General features: G+C 50.1%; 2 protein-coding genes across 8 annotated transcripts in view; one reads left to right on the top strand and one right to left on the bottom strand.

Moving 5' to 3' along the window:
- SART3 (squamous cell carcinoma antigen recognized by T cells 3) overlaps nt 1–7,547 on the bottom strand; it is a 45,091-nt gene extending 37,544 nt beyond the window's left edge. For 3 of the 7 annotated variants that reach the window (XR_002831570.1, XR_002831569.1, XM_023762052.1), the window contains exons 1-3: nt 7,200–7,547; nt 2,364–2,490; nt 1,985–2,089 (exon numbers count right to left, since the gene is read on the bottom strand). Coding sequence is in view for 5 of the 7 variants with exons in the window: in XM_023762052.1 (XP_023617820.1) it covers nt 1,985–2,089; nt 2,364–2,490; nt 7,200–7,517 (550 nt within the window). In the remaining 2 variants the exon portion in view is untranslated. The remainder of the gene's footprint in view (nt 1–1,984; nt 2,090–2,363; nt 2,491–7,199) is intronic. The other 4 variants (XM_023762054.1, XM_023762053.1, XM_006098326.3 and 1 more) reach the window with 3 other exon arrangements.
- A 1,366-nt stretch (nt 7,548–8,913) lies between these two features.
- ISCU (iron-sulfur cluster assembly enzyme) lies at nt 8,914–15,346 on the top strand. Its single transcript, XM_006098328.3, has 5 exons — nt 8,914–9,069; nt 10,606–10,719; nt 11,532–11,642; nt 13,420–13,498; nt 14,844–15,346. Exons 1-5 carry the CDS (start codon nt 8,956–8,958, stop codon nt 14,927–14,929), a joined length of 504 nt encoding a protein of 167 aa, XP_006098390.1. The 5' UTR covers nt 8,914–8,955; the 3' UTR covers nt 14,930–15,346.
- The last annotated feature ends 3,672 nt before the right edge of the window (nt 15,347–19,018 follow it).

Here is a 19,018-nt window from a genome sequence, read left to right as displayed (position 1 = left end):
TCCAAGACCAAGGAACCCGGTTCTCAAAACCTCTGAGGAGCCAAAGGGCCGAGCCATCTCCGACTACTGGAGCATCAACCACCCCCAGGAATCACTACTGGGGCCATCCTTGGCATCTTCAAATATGAAAAAAAAGTTAAAAACGAAAATACTAAAATACAAAGAATAGAAAAAATAAATAAAAAGGACAACAAAATAAAAAGCAGGCAAAGTGGCTTCTGAACATTCAAAACAAGTGGCAATATGCACACACTAAAGCTCCCGAAAATAACACAACGTCCCCTGGGGGTCCCATTCAAAACGACTTGTGAGACATCCTCTAAGGAGCGGGTTACCTGGTCCCTGACCCACAGCAGCCCGGGAGCAGCTGGTGGAAGGGCAGGCAGCTGTCATCAGCACTAAGTGACAGCGGAGGACTGAGGGCAGGGAGGACTGCAAACCCTAAGGGACCGAGAACCATAATGGGTGGCCTGGGAAGGACAAAAGATCCTTGCAGAGATAGGGCTGGTGCTGTTAATGACTCTGAGACTTTAAGAAGGGGGTAACAGGGCCCGCAGAAAACAAGGTACATCATGCATTTGGAACTCAGAGATTCTAAGAGGCCACAGGGCCGGCACCATCTGAGCAAAGACACGGGATAGCTTTTAAAGGCACATTCAGTATAATTTTATATTCACCAAACACCTATTATTTTCATTATTTGAATTATAAAAAGTAAAAAAGTTTATATTCTGGGCTGGTAAAGGTACACGAAAAATCCTCTCCCTCCAGGCAGTCTACCTACTAAGTGCTGACACTGCTCTCAAGGGAAAATGGCCCAGAGTGAAGACTGAGGAAAATCAGATGGGGAAGAAGGGCTTAATTAAAAAGGGGGGGGGGGGGATTTTTAATGCTTTTTAAAGCGTTTTGTCCACAGCACTGATGTGCTCCCCAATGTATGTAGAGACGATATTTAGAGAATTAACCATCAACAGGGGAGGCTGAAGGGACTTAAGGGGAAGTCAGGCATCCACCTTCACTTGCACTGCTGAACGGTCAGCACCAGGAGACCGGGGGCTCTGTGGCGGGGGAGGGTCTGTACCTCCAGCGCAGTGGTGGCCACCGGAAGCTACACGGATAACATCTACAGAACGACACACACGCACTGCACCAAGGTCAACTTCCTGGTTTTGATTCTATACTATTGTTATAAAATACTGGGGGAAACTGGACGAAATAAGTACATAGGACTTCTCTGTGCTTCTTTTGCAATTTCCTATAAATACAGAATTATTTCAAAAAGAAGTTTTAAGGTTTTTAATATGAAAAATAAAAATTCTGTCCAAAATTTCTAAAAATCTATTCAATGTGTAAAAGGTGACCTTTAGTCATCTGGAACTACCATGTAAATTCTTCCTGCCAGTAAGTGCTGGGTGTGAGTATATTCATCCACTTAAATGAACCTCAGATATTGCAGGTTCAGTTCCAGCCCAGCCCCCCCCCCCCCGCCCCCGCATGAAGCAAATATCAAAATAAAGCCAATCTCACAAATTTTTGTTTCCCAGTACATATAAAAGTTATGTTTATACTATAATGTAGTCTATTAAGTGTGCAATAGAGTATGTCTTTAAAAATATACATACCTTAATTTTTAAAAACTTTGTTAAAAAATGCTAACTCTCATCTGAGACTGTTGGTGAAAATGGTGCTGATACATTTGTTCAACACAGGGTTACCACAAACTTTCAAATTGTAACAAAAAAGGAAAAATAGCATCTGTGATGTGTGATAAAGCTAAGTGCAATACAGTGAGATATGCCTATGTCTTAAAACCAAATATCTTCAACTGAAAACCATAGAAAGTAACAATAGCTGAACTCAATCTTCCTAATTGCTAGACGAATGCTGTCTTCTGGGCAGCTGCATCTCACAACACAATCTAGACAGCAGAGACTGATGCAGGTGACACTGCCGGGCGCCCTGGAAAACGCCCGCGGGGACTTACATATGTAATCCTTCACGGCTTTCTCAAAGAGGTCGTACACGTGCTCTCGGTCCAGGCTGTCCAGGGCCATGCTGATCTCGTCGTGCAGCCACTCCAGCCAGAGCTCTACAAGACAACAGCCTGCGTTACCACCTCCCTCCCCAGAGGGCGGTCTGAAAGCAGCAATGTAGTGCGAGTCATCAGCAAGCAAGCGTTTCATCATCTTACACAACCTGGCACAGGTCACAAAAACTCAATTCTTAAAGCCTGCACCAAGCACAGAAGTTTATGGCCCCAGATAAGATCAAATCACTAAAATCATAATATTCTACAGCTGTTGGGCACTTCATGGTTTGCAAATTCGGGGTCTATAAAAGCAGCCCTGCTGGTGAGGAGTTACCTTCTGTCAAAGGGAAGATCTCACTCATCTTCTGGCGGGCCACCCTCACTTTGGTGAGCTCCCCTTCCAGCCGCAGCAGCCGGATCAGGTCCACGTGGCAGTTGTAGTCATAGACGTTGATAGACAGCTAAAAGGAAAAGAAACAGCCGGTGAAATTAAAATGCCATCATCAAAATAACTTAGCTTTTTTTTTTACCATTGGTGACAATGCACACGTCTGTCACAAACAAAATAAATGTGCTACCTGGGAGAGCCTCTGAAACAGAAATGAAACCTTTATCCTCAGGAAAAGGAAGAAAAAAGATCAATACAAGAGGCTTTTTATAATAACCATAAAGTTCCCTCAAGTCCATCACAATTCCCGTCAGCACACACTTGGTTCTCTCTGAAATACAGGAAACATTCTAACGAAACAAATAAGTAATAGTGTGGCCTTAGGCTCGTTATTAACTGTCCTAAGCCTCCATTTCCTCACCTTTATGTTTTCTGACTCATAAGGTTCCTGTGAGGATTTTAAACATAATTTAGTACCGTGCTTTAGCATATGCCAGGTACATAGGTAATAGCTCTTTTCTTCTACTAAATAAATAAAAAGATCCCTATTGGTAGAATTAAGAATGACAACAGATTGATATCTTCTGAAGCTGAGTGATAAGCACATAAAGGTCTATTTCTATACCTGACACTTTTCAAACTAAAAATTTAAACAATAAATTAAAGTAAGTGCTTAAAAAGCTATCATACATCTGAGACAAAAGGAAACTATAAAAATGTGTTACTATCTGACTTACACTCTTAAAGAATAGCTAAAGGAAGTTCTTCAAAGAGGAAGGAGATGATTAAAGAAATCTTGGCATCAAGGAGAAAGAACAACAAGAAAGAGCAGAAAAGTGGGTAAGTATAGGGTGTCCCAAAATTCACGCAAGATTTGAATTTTGCGTGAGCATTAACAACAACAACAAAAAATAAAAGCCTAATTTTACTTGGTTTATTGAATCAGATTCTAATATCTGTTGCCCTTTGATTTCAATCCCTTCAATTTGATAAGCATTACCAAGTACCAATTATGGCCCAGGAGCAGGGACAATGTGCCAGCAAAGCCGTGGAGGCCATTTACCCGATGTGCTATTCCATACATAACCCTATTCCATACATAACCCTATACTGTATACTTTATGAATCAATAAAAAATTTACAATTTTTAATTATAAATCTGTGTTTTCTTTCAAAATTACTTCTTGCGTAATTTTGGGACACCCTATGTAAGTTATCCTTCTCCTTATGTGTTTTCTAAATTGTATGTGATAGCAAATGTTTTACTAGTAAGACTATCTGAAACCCAAAACAATGATATTTAAAAAGCAGGGATGCAAAGGGGCATAAATGAAGATTGCCACACCTCACTCAGTGGTAAAACATAAATACCAGGAAAGTCAAACTGAATTCATGACCCATGGCCATGACCCCAGTTTGAAAAACACCGATGCAAAAAAATAGATAAATCGGAAAAACACCAATGCAGAGAAACTCTTACACATGTTCAATGGTAGCACAGTTCAACAGAAACAATGTTTTGTTGTAGCCTGTTTGTAATGGGGGGGGGGGGGGGGCTACTATAGCAATCCAAATGCTAGAACTGATCAAGCAGTTGTCAAAATGAATAAACTGCAATGACAAGTAACATGGATGAACCTTAGAAACCCACTGCTGGGTGGAAAGCAGTCCCAGAAGATTATGTATAACATGACGTACTTTTTTAAAAGCTCAAAAACAAACAGAAGTGGACAACACATTGCTTAAGGACGCATACCTGAGTGATAAAACCGTATGTTTGCCAATAGAAGGAAACACAAGATTCAAGAACGTAGTTACTGGGTTTTAGGAGGGGGCACGGGAGAAGGGGCAAGGCAGGACTGGGATGGGGAGGCGCCCCAGACACATGCAGCAGTACCCATGCAGCTCTAACCCGCAGACGAGCGATGGGTCAGTGGTGTTCATTTGATTACATACTTTCTAATTTACAGATGTGAACTGTGTATGTATCAATTCACATAAAAAAGATAAAGAAGAATCAATAACAGATAAGAATATGACCTGATTCTTTCAAAAACCTTAAAAGACTCGTAGCAAGGTTCTCTTACACGTGATTTATAAAGCTTGACAAGCTGAACCCATCCATGATTATGTGATGGTTCGAAAGGGCTGGACGAGGCCAGGACACACACGCTCTCGTCTCCCCTGGTTCTGTGTCCTCACCTGCACCAGGATGAGCTCGAGTGGCTGTCACCACACACTGACGCTTCCAAACTGACTGTCAAGTGTGGCACAGGAGTAACAAGAGTTTAGAAAGTTAAGTTTGTGAAAGATGTGCTTTCCTCATTAAAGAACGACCTAGGCTCTCCCCGTCCCCCACCGACTCACAGCTTCCCTGGTTTGACTGTGTTTTCCGAGCATGGAGAGGTGGGAGCGCCCTTACCGGTTAGTGTGAGGAAGGCCTGTGCAAACGTCCCTCAGAGTACCACGTGTAATTCAGAAGAAAAAGGTGTAAAAGTCATGACGTAGAGGAACTGCCTCTAGGGTGATTTTTGGTCTAAATTTCTGATGTCTAGCCCAAAGGACGATAGCATATATAGGAGATGCTCTGAAAGGCTGTACATGAAATGCAAGCTGAGATGCATTTATGAGACATTTTCACAGAGCTCACTCAGCACTGACAAGTGAGTACACACGCTGGTCTATTCCCATCCCAGAACTTCATGCACAACAAAGGAAGCTCTAAACAAGGAGGCGGCTTAGCCACTGCACAGACTGATCTAACCGATTTCCTAACTCCCTAATGACGCAAACTGGAGGGGGGGGGGGGGGGATAACAGAGGCCTGTGAAAGGACACATGCTACCCACGGGAAAGGCAGGGAAAGGAGAAAGGAGGCCTTGCATGGCACCTACTATGTGTCAAACTCTGCCAGCAGTTTTACACACACTGTCACTTAAGGTCCACAACAGCCCTGCATATGTGTATGTGGGTAGGGGGAGGGGGGGTGACACTACAACAACCCTCATTTTACCAACTGGGACGCCATAGGCTCTGAGACTGAAATAACTTGCACGTGAGAAAGAATGTGCTCAAATTCACGGCGCGCGCGCGCGCGCGCACACACACACACACACACACACACACCCTGTGGACCACATAGATGGGTCTCTGGTTCTCTCCTCCAGCAGGGTTTGCCCAGCAGCACCCACCAGCAGATGCTTGGAGCGAGGAAGAGAGGGAGGCCATGGTATGCCTCCTCCCACCCCGACCCCCTGATTGGAAACCGGGGCTGCACCCCTTGACCAAAGGCCTTGGCTCCTCGGGCGCCCTATCCACACCTTTCAAAATACCGGTCCCCCCTCCCCTCTTCAGGCCGGGAGATGGACACAGGTCCTGCTGTGACCAGCCCTGGGATGCTAACCTCCCCTCCCCATTTCCCTGCCCACCTTCACAAACACACACTAGTCCCTCCCTCTATTAACCTTAACGAAAATTATCGTAACTTACATCTCCTGCTGGGACCCCGGGCGATACCGGAGTTAACAGGTTAGATCAGTGGTTCTCAACCTTGGCTGCACATTAGAATCACTTGGGAATCTTGTTAAAATCCTGATTTCTTGCCCTAACTGGTTTGGCTCAGTGGATAGAGCACTGGCCTGCAGACTGAAGGATCCCAGGTTCGATTCTGGTCAAGGGCATGTACCTTGGCTGCGGGCACATCCCCAGTGGGAGGTGTGCAGGAGGCAGCTGATCAATGTTTCTAACTCACTATCCCTCTCCTTCCTCTCTGTAAAAAAAAAAAAATCAATAAAATATATATTTTTAAAAAACCCTGATTTCTGGGCCTCATCATTAGTAACAAAGAAACAGAATTTCCGGAGGATGAGGCCCAGAAATCAGGATTTTAACAAGATTCCCAGGTGATTCTAATGTGCAGCCAAGGTTGAGAACCACTGGGTTAGATAGAGATCCGGTTACTACGAGGCGCCGGGCAGCTGACGGTCATTGCCACCATCGCAACTACACGACGCGCAAGTGTTGCTCCCAATTTACAGACGAGGCAGCTGAGGCTCAAAGACGCGAAGAAACCCGGCCAAGCCCTAGCCGGTTTGGCTCAGTGGATAGAGCGTCGGCCTGCGGACTGAAGGGTCCCGGGTTCGATTCCGGTCAAGGGCATGTACCCTGGTTGCAGTCACATCCCCAGTGGGGGGTGTGCAGGAGGCAGCTGATGGATGTTTCGCTCTCGTCGATGTTTCTGACTCTCTATCCCTCTCCCTTCCCTCTCCCTTCTTCTCTGTAAAAAATCAATAAAAAAATAAATTAAAAAAAACTCGGCCAAGCACACACAGCCGGGGCCTCAGCCTCCGGACGCCGAAACCCCTACCTTTCCATTCCTACGACCATCCTCAAGGTCGATACCGCCTTTCCTACCCCGTGGTCCCGCATCTCCGTTCGTTCCTACAGGGAAACCCCTCCTGGCGAGGGGAGCGGTGTTTCCGCTCGGGGCGTAGCTGAGCGGAAGTGTAGCCTCGCGCCGGAGAAGTCCCTCCACGGAGAGCTTCCGTTTCCTCGGTAAAACGGGGGACAGACACACTACCGCCTCCCTGGGTCGTGGCGAGGCTGCCATGGGATTACGCCCGCACAGCCCCAGGCAAGCGCCCCCAACGCTTCGAGCTGCGGGTGAATAGCGGGTTTGCTGCTCCGGCCGTCGGCTTCATTACCGCTCCGGACCCGGGAGGAGGAGGGTCAGGCCCGGGAACCTGGGGGAGAGGGGGACCCCGCCGCCCACCCCCGGACGCACCTGCTCCTCCAGCCGTTCAATCTCCAGCTGGTTCTTCTCCTCCTCTTCGTCGTACTCCCACTCGTCCTCGCCGGGGGAGCTCTCCGCCGAGGAGGCCATGGCGAACTCCTCGTCTCCATCGCTCTCACTCACGCCTTCCTCCCGCTGCTCGTCCCACGCTGGCCCCATGGCCTTGCAGGCCGCAGTGGCCACGGCGCGCGTTAACACTTTCCTCCTCGTCCTGTCCGCCTTCGCCTCGTCCTCCTCGCCCTCAGCCTCGGGCCCCGCCTTGGGATCGGTCTCCGGTTCCGAAGCCGACGCTGCGGCCGCCGTCGCCATCTTGCGCTTCCAGCGACTCCCGGGTCTGCCCCGGGCCGCCTAAGACCCCTGGAGGTAGAGGCTATCCGCGGCGCGCGCCTGATCAAAAACCTCGCTGTCTTGCCGCCTGAAAGGGAAATGTGAGCCTCAGGTGAGGGGGAAAATCTCTAAATACACGCAAATCATGTTATTTTTATACACCTGTGAAAGTTCTCTTGAGAAAAACAACCATCTCCGTAACTCGGCATGTGTTCCGTCTCACTTCGGACAGAATAGGGTCCTTGGACAGGAAGTGGGGCCATTATCGGAAGCCCGGGAGCGAGTGTGATGACTTAGTTAAGGGTTTGGCGCCATCTGGAGAAGGTCAAAATGACTGGGAATAAATACCTTACTGCCTAGTCTAGTGTGTCCTGGCGCTTGGTTCAAATATCCCCGCCAGCTGACCCGCAAACGCAGAGAAAACCCCAAGTTTTCAGGGATCGATTGCACCATTCATGAGAAAAACACATTTCCCAAAAAGATTCTTCACCCTTTATGTAATGCCTGATGCTTAGTAGGCGTTAAAGGCACACGTGAGTTTTCTCATTTTATAAGATCTTATTCTGCACACCAACATTAATAAATTACATTACTAGGCATTTAATTAGGAACTCTCAATTGCCAGATATTGTCATATAAGTTTACTGTTGTTTGTACAGAAATAGATAACAAATATAGACATATACATTTTTTAAAAATCAGGACAGGGTGTCCGTTTCCTTCTTAATTAAGCCTCCCATTTTGAGGTAGGGGAGTATTGGTGCGTTTATTTATTGCCTTTCTCCTTCCCCGGTAAGTTTAATGAGGCAGGAATTATGTCTGGTTTTCTTTCCGTTAGATTCCCAAAGCCTGGTATAGCGTCTTGATGCATAGTAGGTATTTCACACGTACTTGAATGAATGAAAAAATCGTCCTTGAATTACATATTACAAAGATCGAGGCTTAGGGAGCTAATGTCATTTGCCTAGGGTCACTCAACCAGGAAGGAGCAACACCGGGATTCTAACGCAGATTGTCCGAATCCGAATCCCAAGTGCAGCTAACTCCTGAGCAACCCTGGGTAAGTCACTAAGCCGCTCGGAACCGACAAGCCCTCGGCTGCACGTTGGGGTTGAGAAAGATGGACGGGCTGGCCCTCCGCGCCGAATTCGGGCGGTGGGCTCGGCGGACGTAAACGTGAGTCCCGCACTCCAGCCCGAGGTCCTCTTACACCCAGAGCCCAGCACCCAAGACCAGCCCTCCTGCCCCTCAGACCTCCCCGCTCCGCGCCCCGCCCCCCGGAGGGGCGTGGTCCCAGCGCGGACACGTGCGCGACACGTGCCCGGAGCGTGAGGGCGTGGGCACGCAACCGCGGTGACGTCGTGCAGACGCGCCCCTCCCCTCGGCCTCGCGCTCGGCCTACGCAGGCGCAAATCGGAAGATGGCGGCGACTGGAGCGGGTCGTCTGCGGCGGGCTGCGTCAGTCCTGCTGCTCCGGACCCCGCGCCTGCCGCCCCGGGAGCTGTCAGCCCCCGCCCGGCTCTATCACAAGAAGGTAGGGCTTAACAAGGGGATGCGCGGGGTCCGCAGAGACCGGGGCGGGAGGACGAGGACCGTCGGAGGGGACGGGCCGGTGCCGGTGCCGGACAGAGGCCCAGCCTAGGGAGGAGTGGCCGCGGGACTCTGCGCTGCTTGGGGAGCCCCCACCGTGGCCCGGGGTGGGGATGGCGCCCGGCCCTGGATGGAGGGATCGCGTGACACTGCCTCCACTCGCCTCGCTGCGCAGTGACGCTGACCGCGCACGAAATAAAAATAACTGTCCGTGGGCCCTGCCGCTGGCCGCGACGCCCTGCATCCCAGCCCCTGAACGTCCTAAGAGCCCGGGAAGGAGGGTCCTGTCAGGACCTGCCGGCCTGACGCCTGGACCACTGCCCCGGCCAAGTGACCTCGGGGAAGGCGCTGTCCTTCTCCGAGCCTGCTCCCCATTTGGAAAGGGGGTCTCTGAGCAGCCCCTACACAGGGGGGTGCTGTGGCAGCCTCGGCAGGGTGCCTGGCACAGAGAGACCTTCCAGGTGCCGCTATGTTGTAGGAGCTCAGAGCCCCCGAGCGGAGCCAGTACGCAGTCGTGTTTATTTTCGTGTTTTGTTTGGGGCGGGGCATAGGGATGGGTGTGTGATTTGCAGCCCTTGGCGGGGGGGGCGTGTCAAGGCCCTTGGACGGGAGACTGTGACACAACCAACCGAAGAAGGTGGTGACTCACCATGGGGGCAAACAGTACCGATTGGATGTTACCTTGTAGGTCCTTGGGCTTGGAGTTGGCATCCTGGTCGGAACGGTGGGGGGAGGGGGGCCGGACGATCGGCACACTTGGGCTAACTGGTAAAAAAACAAACAAACAAAAAACCTCAAGGTTATTCGAGCCTTCCGTGTGCCGGTTTGAATAGACATTTATTCTCTCCTGGCTTCAGCTCGTCGCCCGGGACTTGGCTCCTCCCCCACCCAGGGGTGTGTTTTGTGGACAGTGCCCGCCCAAGGGACTCGGGCTGGCAGCCTCCTGGCCGCCGGGGTGCGCTGCTGCACCGGGGAGGCCTCAGGGCCCTGAAATCGTGATGGGACCTGATTTTTATCGTCGTACCCACTTGGACACGTTTCATAGCATCGTTTTCCTGTAACAGTCTCCTCGAGGCTTCTGGGAAAGCCTTCAATTTATGGCTCATAGTCACTTTTAGAATTGTTGAATCGTTATTGTCCTTTGAGAAGAGGCTGTATTTGGAAATAACAAAAATGCCATTTGAGCCCAAACCTGGCCATCTAGGTGGGTCGAGGTCCGATGGTTATAGGTGGTTAAAAAGCCTCTGGAACTATGACATGATTTTCCTCCAGTATCACAAGTCCCTTAAGGTCGTTGGAAAGGAGACGCAAAAAGACTTTGGGTCACAAACGGTTCTCATTGCCCTGAGCGTGAGCCTTCCCACCCGGGTAAAATTTGGCATTTGGTGACTGCCTGCCAAGTTCAGGTTGCTGGCTTGGCGCTTACCATCAAGTCGAGACCAAAAAGGGTGATCGTGATTTGTCTTGACTCTCATTTCAGGTTGTCGATCATTATGAAAATCCCAGAAACGTGGGGTCTCTTGACAAGACATCCAAAAATGTCGGGACTGGACTGGTGGGGGCTCCAGCGTGTGGCGATGTGATGAAATTACAGGTACAGCTGGTTTTCATCTGGAACGGGAATGGGAATCTCTTGGCCTACAGTGCTTCGTAGTTCACAGAGCACTTGCATACACCATCCCCTTTGGTCTCCATTTGGACTCCTGTGAGGCAGGATGAGCCTGTCCTAGCGCTCCTGCTGGTGCACTGTGCTGACCCTTTCCGATACAGTAAACCGATCACCCTGTTCTCACTGAATCAGCTTCATTTCCAGCGTCAGTTAAGTAAAAGGTTCTGTGAGTTTTACCAAAGGAAAACCACAGCCGTTGAGCTAGCCATCCCCTGTGAGATAAGAAATCCAATAAATCAGACCTCCCCCAAACTGAAGGCAACAGGAAGGCTGGGTAAACCGAAGCTTTATTCACAATCTGCTTCCTCATGGAGGGAGGGCAGCGTGCCAGAGCCTGCCTGCCTGTCTTAGAAAACAGCAACAGGGCAGGGCGGGACCACTGCATGGTTTGGTGTCCAAGAAAAAAGCATTAACTAGAGACCGTGAGCGTAGGCTCCCCCAGCGTTTCCAGGGCAGATTGACACAGCAGCCATGAGCAGAGCTTCATAGCCAAAACGCAGGCGAGGGTTACAAAACAAAACTTCAAAGGGGCGTATTATTTAGCTAATCTGTACCGCAGTCCTATGCTATTGTGTATATTTAACTCTTATCCCTGAGCTCCTCGGAACAAAGCAAACTCAGGAAACATCGTCATTAGCGCCAGAACTTCAAGTGGAAACAAGACCGCGGTCTCGGGAAGAGCCCGTGAAGCCCTGTGAGTGCCACTTCTACAGACAGCCCCACCCCATCTCTTCCAGATCCAGGTGGATGAGGAGGGGAAGATCGTGGACGCCAGGTTTAAAACATTTGGCTGTGGCTCCGCAATCGCCTCCAGCTCGCTGGCCACCGAGTGGGTGAAAGGAAAGACGGTAAGGTCACTCGCAGACCTGACAGCATCAAGTCACGGTTTCCACAAACATGGCGCTCAGTTAAGGGAAAGGTCTGGTGGGTGGAGGGGGGCGGAAATAACTGATTTTTAAAAAATACATTCTGAGACTCTTTTTAATTTCTCCTGCCCAGATTTTTATTAAATTCTCCACATTGGGAACAGTGGATTGTTTTGTTAAATGTTTTTTAGTTTGGGGTTGTTTTTGTTGTTGATCCTTTTTATTTGGGGTTTTCTGTGATATTTTGTTTCTAATTAAATAGAAAAAAAAGATCCTCACCTCTCACCTAACAAGATGGAGCTTAAATGAAACCTTAGCTTTCTCCAAGGTCGCTGGTGGTGTAATTTCTTAAGCGTGTCGGTCAGGTCAGGGCGTGTTGTGTAGTGGTTTGTTTTCTTGTTTATTTCCTCCCATCCTGTTTCGGGAAGGACTGCAGGTGGCTTTTAAGGGTTCATGGAATAACAAACTGGCCTGTACTAACAGGGACTGAAGAGTCAAACACACATCCAGGGAGGGGCAGAGTGAGCAAGCACATCCAAACAGTGACGGGGGGTGGGGGCAGGCCCTCTGAATGGAGACAAGAAAGGCAGGAACATCTTTCCCATCCTTTTCTCTGCCAGCGCCTCTTTCCCCAGCCCAGTGAAGAACTGGACTTTCTAAAATCTAGTCATTCAAACCTCTCAGAAAAGCTAAACCGCAGGCTGCACATCCTTGTAGCCCCGAGGGACCAAGTTCAGGGTCGTAGGGAAGAGTGCTCGGGGAGCTGGGCAGCTCGACAGCGAAGCGCAAGCCACGCCTCATGCCACCTGCTTTCCGTGGCTCTGGGCCTTCTGGCTGCCAAGCTCCTTGGGGCCAAGGAAGCACAGGCCTGGCCTGTCCGGCAGGAGGTGGCTCTGCGGTGATTTGTCACCAACTGTCTGCAGGGAAAGGGGGGAGAGGGAGACGAGGCACCTGTGCTCCCAGGACCTGACCCGAAGGGCCTGTGAGTTGTGGTCAGGAAAGGGGGGAAGGGGGCCTTTCTTTGACCTTTACATCCTCCCATCCTGAGTTCCCAGGAACAGAACTTAAGTCATAATGGAGTAGAATTAGTGGCATTGGGAAGTTAGGGGACAGGACGACAAGCTGGCTTTCCTTAAGATGCTGGGACTGTTGCAGGGGGGCAAGGAACCGCCTGCCTCTTGTTCTGCCCTCGGGCTCTGGACCGAGCCCCAGGCGGGAGGAGCTAGTCTCCTTTCAGCCCGGGATGAGCCCAAAGGGAGCTCCTAGCCCAGGACCCACCTGTGCCACTGCCACGGTGTTGGAGTGCCACGGCCTGTCCGCCCCCTCCGACCGCCTAGTGCCATCAGCACTGCTAGTTAAAGGGACTTACTCTAAACGTTTGGTACAAGGACATCAGAGAAGCTGATATTCACAAAACCAGCATAGGAAGTCACTGCATTTTAAAGAAAAGACTCATGTTTCTGGCCTCCAGCAAATCTGATTCCAAGGAGACTTGTCACAGGTTCTCTTCGGCTCCTAGAGTGTCTGTGCCGGCCCTGCTCACCCCAGCCTCCGGCTGTGCACACTTCCTACCCGAGAATCCCACCTGCAGCCTTGACACCCCGGTGGGGTCCTGAGAAGGTCCTGGGTCCTTTGTTTGGGGTTATTAACGGAAACCCCCATTCACCCTGTCCTGAGAGCCTCTGGGGCCTCCCAGGTTATTGTCTGTCCCTCAAGACAGAGCCTCGCTGACACTGCGTGTCTTTCCCATGTGCCTCAGGTGGAGGAAGCCTTGACCATCAAGAACACAGACATCGCCAAGGAGCTGTGCCTGCCCCCCGTGAAGCTGCACTGCTCCAGTAAGTCTCTGCCCCCGAAGGCCAGCGGCCGGACAGCTGGGAGGAATTAGGTCATGGAGTCAACTTGCATTTGTGACAGAGTAATGACGAGTCCTTTGTGGTCATGGAGTCCGTCTATAACCTTTCGAGGGCTCGAGCCCACGGCCTCAGCCATCGCCAGGACAGCCTCTGGGGGGTGGTGTGTGCCAGGCCTCGTGCTGAGCACTCCATAGCATCATCTGTAAACCTCAGCGACATCCTTCAGGCCACAGAGGTGCCATTTCTCTCCCCTTACGATGAGGAAACGGGTTCCGGTTAAAGCACTGGTCACACGGCTCTTAAGTGAGAAAGCCCCAGTCTACACCCCAGTCTCTGATTCCAGAATCTGTGCTGTTCCCACCATTGCAGGAAAGTGAGGGCCGCAGAGGAGAAAAGTCAGCTTCCACATAACCCCATTCGTTGTGTATTTCCTCACTTCCTGTCCACATACGTTGCTCTGTATCTGCATCTATGGGATGACTAAGCCCAGATGTCTTAGGACTGATGCTTGGCTTTCCAGCTCAGTCTCTGACTTAAATTTAAAGCTATTTCCCTCTCCTCTCAACCTTCTTGGGAAAGGAGGGAATGAGAAACAGCATTCCTAACAGATTGATGGTGGTTTACTGACCAAATTAGTTAAACACCAGCAGAGAGCCAGGCCTCTTGCCAGGAGAGGACTCAGGAGAGCCGAGAACTGGGACAGGGACATGCCGATGCAGTCTTCAGGAAGTCTGCTAAGACCCAAGTTCTTTCCACTTGAGTTGGAATTCAAGTAGCCATGAATAAAGGACACAGCTTGTAAAGATTTTCACACACTTCAGAAAAATCCGGCCTTTTCTTCCAGCTTCTCTGGTCCTGAGACCTGAGCTGAGGCTCTGCCGTTGGCTTGCTTTCTGCTCTCATTCCAGCCCTCTCGATTTTTATTTTCCTCCAAAGCCTCACTCCTAAGTCAGTGTTCAAGCTTAAGATCACTAGAGAGTAATGTGGTGACACCATGCTATCAGCAGATGACATGACCTAAGTTACGCCAGCTAGCTTACCCAGCACCCACTACATTCACTTCAGTCTCTCCTGTGAGCAGATGAGAACGAATATTTGTTGTGTCCCTACTGTGTGCCAGCCACATAGTAAGTCCTCACACAGTCCCAGCAAGAACAGCAGGATTGTCCAGTTTTATAGAAAAGAAAGTCGATCCGCAGAGGCTCAGAAACTAACCTGGGTGACCGTGAGGCCCTGCCCAATACCGCTGCCCTCGCCTCTTAGAAATTCCACTCCTAAGACTGTTTTGTCTAGAAACTCAGGCTCTCTCTCCTTCCTGTCCTTCCAGTGCTGGCTGAAGATGCGATCAAGGCCGCCCTGGCTGATTACAAACTGAAGCAAGAACCCAAGAAAGGAGAGGCAGCGAGGGAATGAGCCCCTGGCGAAGCCTCCACAGGGCCTTCAGCTGCTTGCCCGCCCCGTGCATCACCTTAGATTCCAGGAAGCTCCTCACACTGCAGTGAAAGGCCATGCGCACTACCCTTGCTGTTCACACTGTGGCTCTGATGTGAGAATACAGTTCAGTTGTTCCGAATCCTGTGGTTTCTTTCAGCCCACTTTTACCGCCTTAATCCTAATTCTGTATATTCTGAATTGAATGTACGGCCTAAAACTGAAATCAGTAAGTCTTGAGTTTTGCTAGTCCACGAAGTGCACAAAGATCTATTTTATCTGAATCTATTTTGGGGAGGATTACCAATAGAATGCCTTGTACGACTGTTTGATAGAACCAAGTATTGTACATAGAACAGATGTGCATATATATAATAAATTAAAGAGTGTAAGACAATGGTTTTCTCCTCTAAGCCTTCTCTCTTGGATGCTTCACTCGCCCCGGAGTGCTGCCCAAAGCCCCCTGGGTTCCCAGGTGCTGGGCCATAGCAACAGTGCTCCTTCCCGAGCACAGTGGGCGGGACGGACTGCACGGAGACTGCCCTCTTAGGAAAGGAGGTGGCCATCACTTTGGGTTGTTCTCTGCAGAATAACAGGAGGTTGACAACTCCCAAGTGAGAACAGAAGATTCTTGTAATTTCACTCATTTATGAAATCCTGAAATCTACAAATGCTGGCTTAGACAATTCCCTGAAGCTGTGGACCAAATACAGGTACAGAGCACCTGGGGCCTGGGCCTAAAATACAGAATGCAGGTCTGGGCAGGTGACACTAATGTGTACGGTGGCAGACAAGCCACGCCATAGGGAAGCAGCTGCTTTCGTCCCGGGCCCTGCCCTGCACAGGGGTGATAGTCACACCGTTCATTCTGAACTGTCTGCACATGGACAGTGAGCTCAGGGCAGGGGCGGCCTTCTGAGGCTCCCACAGTCATGTGCCAGCTAAAATCCCACCAGAGGCGGCCTGGTTTCCTAGGGACAGCGTGACACTGGAACTCCGGCTCACAATCTCAGACCTTCCACCCTTCCAAAGGAAGATGTGTTTGTCTTTTCCGATGGTGGGTTTTGGTTCGGGCAGAAACTAGCTGCCTCTTCTCTTAAATACACCTCTTTTTAAAATATACGAAGATATTTTGAAACCCCATGGGTTCTGGAGAAGGCTCAGAACTTCAAAGGCCTTTCCCTCCGCACACAGCCTGGGAGACCACAGGGCAGGACCTCAAATTAGAGCCGCCGGGTGGGGCCATGTCAGGTTGCCCTGGGTGGCGTGTCCTGTTTAATTGACAGCCCTCCCAGCTGCGCGGTCTCTCCTTTATTATATGTGACAACACTACAATTACCCACCACACGTCTGTGACTTTTTAAATGAGACGTTGTTGTCCCTGTTAACATCCCCTGAGAGTTGAAGCTGAGTTCTGCGCATCAGAAGCTGCTTGTAGACAGCCAAAACGATGTTACCAGAATAGCCCCAACCTCAAGTATGAGGTGGTGCCGCTAAAAGCAATGAGTATTGTTTTAACTTTACATTAGAGACACTCCTGTTCCCAGACAGACTCAGTTTTAACCACACGGGGGCATCGTGCACCCTCCGATGAGCTCAGGTCTAGCGTTTCTGGGTCTCCAAGTGGGTCTCAGCCTCTCCAAGTGGACTCGCCCACGGAGATCTTGACGTGTGAGTTACACCTGTCCATCAGGCACCGGGCACCGTGCTCTGTGCCAGGCCCTGACGTCTGTGATCCTGCTCATTCTCATGACCACCCACTGAGGTTTGTTTCCAACAAGGAAACTGACTCAATAGGTGGACAGACTCAAGCCGGCTCACCTGGGCTGGGTGACCCCAAAGCCCATGCTTCTCCCGCCTCGTTTCCTTCTGGCGGAACATACCGGGGATTCTACCGCCCATCAGGGGCTCACCTGTGCCCTGAGCGTTTGCATGAAGAAGCTGAGCCAACAGGATGAGCCCAATCCATTCATTTGGCCAACTCACCACCACACACCACGGCCCTCACCTGGCTGTGCATCAGAGCCCTCAGGGTGGGGGCTGGGCACTGGTGTTTTTAAATGCTCCCAGGAATCTCCAATGTGCCAGCCACATAGTAGGTCCTCACTCATGGGTGGGACCCACCATGAAGCGCTGTGCACGTTGCAAAGCAGTTTGCTAAAATTATTTTGATGGAGGCTCACCGTTTTGTGAGAAGATGTCAGTCACTTCTCATCACCAAAGAGCTCTTGAATCCCTTCCTTTCCACCCCTCCCACCACTTCCCCACATCTGCCTTAGCGTTGGAGTCAGACATGGTGAGTTCAAATGTTGGCTACCGGTGTGTGACCTTGAACAAGAGCCTTCAGCCGCCCAAGCCTCAGTTTATTCATCTATAAACTGGGAATGGTAATAGCGCCTACCTGGTCAGGGTGACGTGAGATTAAATGAGATCATGCACATGGAGCATGTGGCACATAAAAAGAGTGCATCTTTGTTTCGGCCGTTGTCATGATTCTGATAAACTTCAGCCCTGACTGTACCAGGCACAGTTGCTGGGACCTCATGTACTCCTCATAGAAATCCTAAACACTATGATTATCTCATTTTATACATGAAGACACAAAAAGGTTAAGTGGTGTGTCCAAGACCACTCAGCGGGGAAGTGGTGGGGGCAGGATTCTAGGCCAAGGCTGCCACTGCATTCTCTACTGCTATTATCATTATTACTAGAGGCCCGGTGCACGAAATTCATGCACGGGTAGGGTCCCTAGGCCTGGCCAGCGATCAAGGCCAGCCAGGGCCTTCCTTCGTTCTGCACCACCCCCTGGTGGTTGGTGCATGTCATAGCAAGCGATCGAACTGACGGTCTCCCAGTCGACCTCCCGAGGGGACACTTTGCATATTAGCCTTTTATATATATAGATATTAGCATTGGCATAATTACCATTACTGATAGTAGCTATTGCTACCATTCCCACTATTGTTACTAGTAGTAGTGCTGTCATTACTATTTTTTTAAATACTGTAGCCTCTAGACCAGTGGTTCTCAACCTTCTGGCCCTTTAAAAACAGTTGTGACCCACAACCATAAAATTATTTTTGTTGCTACTTCATAACTGTAATGTTGCTACTGTTACCAATCGTCATGTAAATATCTGATATGCAGGATGGTCTTAGGCGACCCCTGTGAAAGGGTCATTTGACCGCCAAAGGGGTCGCGACCCACAGGTTGAGAACCACTGCTCTAGCCTAACAACCTATGTTGTGTGTGCCGTCGGACCAGCCTCACAGCAAGGCCTCCGAAAGCAAGCAGAGCGGTCTCGCTGCACCCAAGCAGGAGACACGCCCATGTGACTTCTGTCACATACCACTTGACAGGCCAACTCACTCCACATTGCTTGGCCAACCACCCGGCACAGCTATTCCCCAGGGCCAGCCTCAACCACCACGGCACCAGCCCCGCCCAGCTATCTTTGGAAATGTCATGTTAGACACTTCCACCCCTGGCTTCACTTCAGAGAAGCCCAGCTCTCAGAATAACTCGAAAGCCCTCCATCCCCAGTGAGGACAACTCTTACTGCCTGGAGCTCCGGTGCCAAAGAGCTTCCACAGGCCTCCCTTCCTGGCCCTGGGGCCTCGGGCCAATGGGTCAAAGGACTGGGCTGGACCTCCCTCTGCCCAAACACTACGTGCCACCCTGTGTCACTGGCCCCTTTTGAGCAGGACCTCGAGACATTAGGGAACAACCTTGGATGGGGACTTGGGGGCTTGGGTTCTGGTCCCAGCTCTGCCATGATTTCTGCATGTGACCTTAAGCAGATACTTAACTTCTTTGAGCCTCAGTTTCCGGTTTCTGTAAAATTGGCAGAAAACTAGCTTCTAAGGCAAAGAACTGTTGTGAGGATTAAATTATCAAATGTCTAGCAAAACAAAACAAAAAAAACAGTGCCAGGCATGTGGTAAGTGCATGCTAACTGTTAGCTATCATCACCATCATCATAATGCCATCATCGTCATCAACATCACCACTATCCCCATTATTACCACCATTATCATCACCATCACCACCATCATCACCATCACCACCATA

Source organism: Myotis lucifugus, unplaced genomic scaffold (genome assembly GCF_000147115.1).
Source record: "Myotis lucifugus unplaced genomic scaffold, Myoluc2.0 scaffold_229, whole genome shotgun sequence".
NCBI lineage: Eukaryota > Metazoa > Chordata > Mammalia > Chiroptera > Vespertilionidae > Myotis > Myotis lucifugus.
This window is presented reverse-complemented; position numbering and strand designations above follow the sequence as displayed.

Coding starts and splice junctions, on each gene's coding strand:
- ISCU (XM_006098328.3), top strand. CDS start 8,956: ATGGCGGCGACTGGAGCGGGTCGTCTGCGGCGGGCTGCGTCAGTCCTG. Junction 11,643..13,419: donor AGTGGGTGAAAGGAAAGACG/GTAAGGTCACTC, acceptor CATGTGCCTCAG/GTGGAGGAAGCCTTGACCAT. Junction 13,499..14,843: donor CGTGAAGCTGCACTGCTCCA/GTAAGTCTCTGC, acceptor CTGTCCTTCCAG/TGCTGGCTGAAGATGCGATC.